General features: G+C 39.1%; 1 protein-coding gene across 1 annotated transcript; it reads right to left on the reverse strand.

Moving 5' to 3' along the window:
* Nucleotides 1–3,722: 3,722 nt before the first annotated feature.
* LOC116006066 (wall-associated receptor kinase 2-like) lies at nucleotides 3,723–7,809 on the reverse strand. Its single transcript, XM_031246327.1, has 4 exons — nucleotides 6,896–7,809; nucleotides 5,848–6,009; nucleotides 5,334–5,507; nucleotides 3,723–5,196 (listed from the first exon to the last, which is right to left on the reverse strand). Exons 1-4 carry the CDS (start codon nucleotides 7,800–7,802, stop codon nucleotides 4,058–4,060), a joined length of 2,382 nt encoding a protein of 793 aa, XP_031102187.1. The 5' UTR covers nucleotides 7,803–7,809; the 3' UTR covers nucleotides 3,723–4,057.
* Nucleotides 7,810–9,174: the final 1,365 nt, after the last annotated feature.

The raw sequence follows: 9,174 nt of genomic DNA on the forward strand, positions 1-9,174 counted from the left end.
CTTTATAAGGTCATTATCGGATCGTCTAGTGCACAATTCGTTGCTTTTGTGTTTGATTTGAGCCCTTTATTGCGTTAGAATGCTTCATATTGCCATTGGACCCCGTTCCACACTTGGTTAATCATTTTGTAGGTAAAAAGATGGGCAAAAAGGCAGAAAATGGCTAGATTTCGAAGAAGGATTCACGAGTCGAAGTTGGAGTGCGAAATACATCATGAACGCCCTGTGGACGCCCCAGTGGACGCGCGTCCAACGCGCGTCCACCAGGCGTCCACCCCTGCGTCCAATTTTTCACTCTCTGAAGTTTGAAGTCTGTGCAGCAGTCTGCTGTGGACGCGCAGTGGACGCGCGCGTCCACCCGGGCGTCCATCAGAACGCTTGCAGAAGTTGAAGTCTGGACGTATTTATCGCAGTGGACGCGCGTCCACACGTGCGTCCATCGCGGAAAATTGGCGGTTGGGCGAGATTTAAAAGGGGAATTGAGCTATTTTGCAGGGGAGCCATCACACTTCAGTTTTAGACCACTTTAGAATATTTCTCTCTCTAGGATTAGCCTAGAGAGATGTCTCCCAATTCACTCCACATTGCAATTCTTAGGTTTAGATTAGAATTAGAGAAGAATTCCATTGTTGCAAGATTGAGATCTACATTCAATTTCAAGTTCAAGGCTTAATTTCAAGCTAAGTCTTCCTTTTAATTTCTTGTTATTACTTTTGTCTTTTGCTTTTTCAATTCCAAGTATGATTAGATAGATCTTTGTGGATTTGGATTAAGCAATGTTGTATGGATATTCTTGAGCTTTGAATTGATCAATTAGGTTTTGCAATTGCTTTGATTATGAGTTTGATTGTGTGAGTGGTGATCCACTTTGACTCTTGTGTAGGGGTGATCAACCTATATGAGAGGTGTTTGGAGAAGGAGTCTCATCTACGAGAGTAGAGTTACTCCTTAGCCTAGCCTAACACATTTCCCTCTCACCTTTGAGAAAAGGGAGAAGTGGAAGATAAGAGGCACATAACGTGTTTGACAAAATGTCTCTCCTAGCCTAGTGATCACAAGGATGACATTACGGTCTAAGGAGTGAGTCCATTGACCACGAGAGTGGCGGTGGTGTTGGTGACCTTGTCTCATTTTCATTATCTAAGTGTTGCTAGCCTAATATCTTAGGAAATCAAGGATACCTATATGAGTTGCAAGATCCAAATCCTCCTTTCCAATTGATTGTTTCCATTGTTTGTCCCTTATTTTCATTATGTTTCATGCACCTTTCTTACTATGTTTGGGTTAGCTTTCAAACACTAAACACTCTTGTGCTTAATCCCCTTACCGCTTGAATTCCCTCCTTGCCATCCTTTGAGAACGATACTCGGGAACTTCTTCCCGTTTTAACATCTATTACTTTTCATCCACCGCGAAAACTACACCCATCAATGAACAAATTGAGTATGAGAACTGAGAATTTCAACGTGACATGAATTCGACCAGAGAAGCCATATTCCCCCACTAAAGCCTAGCGCTTCAACTCTTGCCCAATTATCAAACCCAAGATTGACGCAGGTAGCGTCGGCAGTTGAACCAGAGGTCTTGGTTTCGAAAAGACAGAAAATATCCGGGTGGTGCTTGTTCAATAACCATTTTGCAGCTCTAAGGAATTTCTTAGACGCTGCTCCTTGACAATTCCAAGTGATTACCTTCATGGAAAACAAACAGAGAAAAAAGCAGCAAACAAAACACAAACACAAAAACAACAGAACAACAAAAAGAAACAACAACAAACCGTGAGAAGCCAGGAGTGCACTACGACTCCAGCTCCATCTCCACATCATCCGAATCCCCCAAGGCCACCGGGTTGTCACCAGTCTCCGTAGACCCCAGCCCATCATGTAGTCGAGTGTCTGGTGGATCATCGAGTTGATCTGGGATCATCTCCGTACCAGCCAAGCAGTCTTCAAAAGTTTCCGGGTCCGTGTCAACAAACTGAACAGACTTAGCTCCAGTTCTATCCCCCATAACAAGGGTGTGTTCGCTAGCAGCCCCCGCTTTGTTCACCTGAGTTCCCAATGGTTTCGTGGTCACGTTCCTCTGTTTGCTAGTCTCTCCAACCTCCCTTTGTGATTTATGTTGGCCATGCACATTATTCCCGTTAATCTGCTTCTCAGAAACTTGGACTGATGGTCTCTTCCCCTTTGGCACACTCGGATTGCTATTCCCCTTGCTTCGCTCCGTGGTTCTTTCCCTCTTATATGGTGTATTCTCATGCCCTTCACCGACAGTAATCTCGTCGTCCAAACTCGCAAAACGTGAACCAGTTGGCACAGTATTTTGGTTTCCTTTTCCATTACCTTGAATATTTGAATTCCTTGTTTCCTTTCCTCCTTGACCCCTAGAATCCTGATTTTTAGCATAATTCCTTTTTGGTTTAGGCGCTATCATCCACGCACCATAATCCTCCACAACTTCCGGTCGAATCAAGGGACTTTCCCTGTGCACTGCTTCGTTTCCTTTTCCAGAATTAGCACCATTAACGGTACTATGTGCGCTCCCTGCCCGGTGATCCCCGACCTCCGCCGCATCGTTGGAGACGTTGCCGTCGTGGTTCAGGTGACAACCCCCGGTATTATAGCCATACATCCCACATTTGAAACAAATAAGATGTAACCCCTCATACACAATTGGCCGCACTCTGTTTTTCAACGTGAACTTAGCAAGAAGCGGTTTGGTGATGTCAACCTCTACACAAACTCTCGCAAAACTGGCTCTCGAAACCAAACTCATCGCAGTATCTATGTTGATCAGTCGTCCCACTTTTTCCCCAACACGCATAAGAAAGGCATGGTCGAAGTATTCTGCTGGCAAGCAAGGGAAACGGATCCACACTATCATGCTCTCTGTTTTGTCCGTAAATGGATCGAAGTTCGGGATCCACTCTTTAACAATGAGGTAGTGGTCCATCACCATCCAAGGCCCTCCATACTTCGCAAACTCGTAGTCATCCAACGATGCGAACTTTACCAGAAAGTAGCCGTTATCCACTGTTACCAATTCCATCCTTGCCTTTGGATGCCATAGCGCTGTTAGTCGCCTGAGGAGGTATCCATAACCCACACTCCTTCCCATCACCTTGACGATTAAAGTTTGTTTCCACTTACTCCGCAGCCGCACTTTTTCTTCCCTAGAGAGTCGGATAATGGGGCAATTTGTGTCAACATCATCATCTGCCTCCTCCTCATCGTCCGACACAAGATCGATCTCGGCAATCGTCGGTTTAGTGGTCGCAAGTGATTCATTTGCCACAACCTGTTTGAAAGAGAGAGTACCTTTTTGGATCGCAGGATTGGTTGTCTCCTTCACAACCTCCTGACTCTCCGGTGGTGGCTCAGCCATGGGTGACTCTGTTGACGTCTTCGCCCGCTTCTTCGTACTCCTCTCAAGTTGATCCTGTTCTTCGCTATTCTTCCCGTTAGGGAGCGTTTCTCCTGCCATATTCGCTCGTTTGACTACTTTATTTTATAGATGATTATCTTTAACTCTATTTGATATGCCTAACTTTAATTTGTTGCATAAATGCTAGTTGTGGTAAGACGATCACGCATCAAGCTAAGATAGCACTACTTCAAGGTAGTTTAAGTTTTCATGTTTCCTTTAAATTTGGATTGTAACAAATAGAGAGAACTTAATTAGTGAGCTCTGATGCTCACTAATGCACGACAAACGGAACAAAGTAACAAGAACAAAATTCAATAGCAATATTTATAAAATCAAAACACAAGACTCCCTCAATCCCTCCATAGGATGCTTTGCCTTAAATAGGAGTCTAAATAGAATTGAGAAAACGAGCCATTAAATGCAGAATTACTGGAAAGGGGAAGCAAAACCAATAGAAATAGGATATATTAAGACAAACATTTAAATTCGATAAGATAGGAAACTCCAAGCCGCCAAAGCCACCTACATATATGCTAGACTATTGGAATTTCTTCATGTGGGTAACATTATGTTCCTATATATTCTTGCGTCCTTCATGTGTGGCATCATATATGATTCCATGAAATAAGCACTATGGGCTAATTGGAACTGCATAAAGATCTGATGGTTCATCCTCTTCAGATACAAAACAAGAACGCTCCTCCCAAGAATGCTTAGTGTACATTCTTATACTTTCAAGTTCACTGGCTACTTCTTTCATTTTAGGCCTATCTTCTCCTTTAAGTTGAAGGCATCTTTTCACAAGCTCTGCAATTCTTTGAAGTTGGTCCAATGTCCCCTCAATTACTAGCCTAGGCGCAAGAATCTGAAATAGTCTATTCTCATTCACGGATCGAACAAAAAATGCGGATAAGTTTCTATCCTCCTCTGCACTCATATTTGGAGACACAGGTTTCCTTTCCGTCAGAAGTTCGGCTAAGACTACTCCAAAACTGTATACATCACTCTTTTCTGTCAACCGGCTTGTTTGGAAGTATTCTGGATCCAAATAGCCAAGTGTTCCTTGGACTAGTGTTGCCAAATGCGTCTGATCCAAAGGAACTAACCTGGAAGCCCCGAAATCAGAGATCTTTGCAGTGTAGTTTTCGTCTATCAATATGTTGGCTGATTTGACGTCCCTGTGGATTATAGGCATAGATGCAGCTGAGTGAAGATAAGCAAGTGCACCGGCGGCTTCAATTGCAATTCTCAAACGATTTTCCCATGACAACCAATCCGATGCACCTGCTTGGCGGTGGATGTGGTGATGCAGAGTTCCATTAGAGATGTATTCATATACTAGCAAAGGAACTTCAGCTTCCAAGCAACACCCCAAGAATTTAACAACATAACGATGATTGATCCGAGAAAGAATAACCACCTCATTGATGAACTGTTCAACTTGAGTGTCATCAACTGTTTTTGATCTTTTAATTGCAACTTCAAGCATGTTCGGTAAGATTCCTTTAAATACAACGCCATTTCCACCTCGACCTAAAATCATGTCTTGAGCATAGTTATTGGTAGCTTCCCTAAGCTCTTTGGCAGAGTAAATTTTTGTGACGTCTGCACTGTCGTCGTCTCCTTCACTTGAAGTGATCCTTTGTTTTAGTAAAAAACCACCATTTTGTTCAAAGAACTTGAGCCTCATTTTAGCACGATTCTTTTTCTTGATGATATAGCATAATGAAGTAGCTATAGCAACCATGGCTAAAACTCCCAATCCTATCCCTGTATTATATATATTGATGGTAGCTAGGTTATCAATAAACTACTTATACCATTCCTTTTAACATAAAATTGTAAATGCAAAGCAATTGTGATGATCGATTTGAATTGGTTGCCTGAAATTTTATATCGTTCATTACCTAGAAAGAATTTTAACCATGAATCTGACTTTTTGTTCACGAGAAGACATCTCCGATCATCTTTTTTATCATCGCTGTAGTACCCTTCAAGACAATTACATTTGAAACTCCCTGGAATGTTAATGCATTCCAGTTCGCAAGTATTCTTCTTTGGATCTTTGCATTCATCCACATCTGGAACACATGATAAAGAACCAACATTATTAATTATATCCTTATTGTTATACTACTATAACTACATTCTTCCCCAATTTAGTTATCATGATCTTCTATCTTTTCTATTTGTTATTGTCATATATTTATAGTAACATGGTCATAACAGAAGTTATAATGGTAGAAATATTTTTATTCACAAAATTATATATAGTACAACTTTTATAACATAATGAATAAAAAATACAGATATAAATCATAGATATAACATGAGATGTATTATATTTTAATTATTTTTATTAGATTATATATAAGAGTAAAGAAGGAGTATTAAATAGTAGATATTGATTTGATTACGCACCAGTGCAACCTGGACTTATATATGGGTTGCCTTCATAACCATCATCACAGCGACACATGTAACCTCCCTTTCCTGTGTCTGAATCTACGCAATGGCTATTCGCTTTACATGCATATCCACTACTGTTTTGGGCTTCCTTGCAACTCAAGTTTCCAATTCCCTCTAATACAAATCAAACATTATTATTCAACATGTTAATTAAACCTTTTATTTACCTATTTTTACATGTAAACAAGAAGGTAGGGTTGATTTAAATGCCATGTCATGCTACATTATATTATTATTATTTAATTAAAAACCATAGTTTTTTTTTTAATAATAATAAAAAGCGTGGCAGCTCTATCTTTCTAGACAAAAAGTGAGGACCGTTATGAACTATCTATCTAGGTAGATCAACCATTGAGCTAAGGATTGCTGAAAATTAATGGAAAATGTTTATAAATATTGCAAACTTGAATAATAATTATAAAATTGACCTCCCTTTTTACATGAGTATCATATTCTCATTTGAACCTACCCTTTTTCTCTATATATAATTTGGTTAACCGACACTTCCAAACCGATTTAACTATTAATCAGAATTTTAAAAAATCATTAACTATTAATTAACTAAATTGAAATATTGTGATTAAAAGTAATTAATCAAAATTTATTGATTCCACCGATTAACCAACTTTTCCTCGAATTATGCACCCCTTGCAAATATAAGGTTAGAGATTGTATTAATTCCTCACTCTAACCTAGTATCATCACTATTTTTGTGAGTGATGAAATTCTATTATTTGAGTGCTATAAATACTTTAATACAATACAAAAATAAATACTAAATAATATTCTCTCGGACTCATTTTATCTGTGAAACTAATTATTTCTTCTTTTACTTAAATATTTTTTAAAATTATTTTTAAATTTAATTTTTTATATTTAATAATATTTTTAATGTAATTTCTAAATATATAAATTTTATATATTAATAATAACTTCAGCCAACCTTTTTTCATTAACCAAACCAGACATATAAGAAATACATATGTATGAACTAACGCACCTATGCAACCCAGATATGGATTGCCTTGATAGCCCTGATCGCAGCTGCAACGATAGCCCCCGAATCCGGTGTCTGAATCTACGCAATGGCTATTCCCTTTGCATGCATATTCAGTAATGCGTTGCGCTTCTTTGCAATTCAAGTCTCCAATTGCCCAGTCTAGTGCGACCGTAACACTATCACGAACCCTCTGATCAATATCACCCTTACTTAAATCCGCTGCACCAAGGAATCTGAACCCACTCGTTTCTCCAAGAAAAGCGTGGCCGCAGGACCCAGCGTTTGTGTGGTTCAAGGCCGCACTGATCATGGTTATGTTGTAGACCTTGTTCACGCCTTTTGGCAAGGCTAATTGGCAGCAACCAATGCCGGAACAAGTCCCATTATTAGGCATAATCTGAGAGGCATTACCGGTGCACCGCGAGGTGCAATTTGTAGTGGCAGTGGTATTGGTTTCGTCGGTTATCAGCAGAGTTTTATCGCAGCCTAGGATGGTTATCTGGTTTTCAGGGGAGCGGCTGTAATGGTTGTACTTTAATAAACTCAGGGACCAACTTAGGTTGGAGCCGTTGCAGCTGTGAAATACGCTGGGACTGGGAATTCTTATCTGCGTATCTGATATGTCGTAGATTGAGATAGGTGGACCGCCCCATCCGCTATTGAGGACGGGCCTGGGTGGATTAGAGTTATTGGTGTCGCACAATATCTCGAATCCGGGATCAAGGGCACATCCACTTCCTATTCCTATCCCGAATGGGTAAGGAACGGTCAAGTTTCCGCACCAGGTGGGACAACCTGAACGACCAACTTGACTGGAGTTGATTATCTGAGCAATAGCTGAGGCAGACAGGAAGACAATCGCCAATAATAAACAACATATGCATGGAAAATGGGCACGGTGTTCCATACTTGTACATAGGAGGTGTAAGACTACTACATTACTAATTTACTACGTTACCAAATCTGTATATGGATATATAGAAGTTGGGTTGGCCACGAAATTATACGCTATATCCAGGGCAGGTGATGACTGATGACTTAAGTCAAAGTCAATTCCCACACGCACTCACTTGGTCCTGCGCTTGAACTTTCTCGGCTGCTTCCTGGTTATTTCCACATGGTTGTCGTGGTAATTTAACATCACACCCCTTAAGTATGAGGTTGAGAGTTTGATCATACCATTTAACATCCCATCCCTTAAGCATGAAGTTGGGAGTTTGATCCTCACCCATGTAAATGGAGTAAATCTAAATGACTAGTCCCCTACCACTTAGTGTGTTATTGGAACGGAGAATTAGTCTTTTGGCTATCGATTGGAGGGATATCTTTGGGCAATAAAAATATAATTCAAAGTCTAAATTAAAGCAATTATTGACGCGGATATATAAAGGGTAATCGCACTAATAAGTCCGACACGCACTAACTATATTCTACACATGGACTTTTTCAGCTGGTTCCTGGTTGTGCCTTAAGAGTTAGGTCCATTAATTCAAAGTCTAAAGCAATTAATTTAACGCGGATGAAGGGTTAATTACCATGACTTTTTCCACTTCGGCTAAATTTGGCGACGCCAACGTAGAAAATTTTACTTTTTTATGTTAGGGTGTTTTTGAAAATCAAGAAAATGATTGTTGGAAAATATTTTTAAAAAAATAGTCAACCCAAAGTCAATTCCTGGCACTTCCCACACGCACTGCCCTAAAGCTTGTTGGTTTCTTATGTATGTCCTGTTTGGATCACTGGTATTTTTGTAGAATTTTTTCCTCAAATTTGAAATTTTTTTATTTATTTTATTTGATTGATGGAGAATTTATTTCAATAAAAAATAATTAAAAAGTACACTCTATAGTATTAAAAATTATACTTTGCACAATATGAAAATGCAATGCACTTAAAGTTTGGATTTTAAAGTTTATAACTTAGTTTTTTGGTTTTATGTTTGATTTAGGGTTCACTCTTTATTGTTTTGGGTATAGTATTGGTTTAAAATTTAATTGTTTTTTGTTGATAATTTTAAAAATTATCTAAAAAAACATTGTCAATTATTAAAAATGCACTATTAATCGTTAAAAGACTCATAAGGGAAAGGAGTTAAACAGTTCAATTTTACACATACGTGTTCCTTGATTTCCTTAATTATATGGCTATCTAGTGCTTATATTTGTAACTTATTCTCGAATTGCTCTACTTGAGAATTTAAGATCCACCACACTTGATAGAATATTGTCACATATGAATTGACATCGTGGGCATTCTTAACAAACACAATAAGCTAGAAA

Source organism: Ipomoea triloba, chromosome 15 (assembly GCF_003576645.1).
Source record: "Ipomoea triloba cultivar NCNSP0323 chromosome 15, ASM357664v1".
Classification (NCBI taxonomy): domain Eukaryota; kingdom Viridiplantae; phylum Streptophyta; class Magnoliopsida; order Solanales; family Convolvulaceae; genus Ipomoea; species Ipomoea triloba.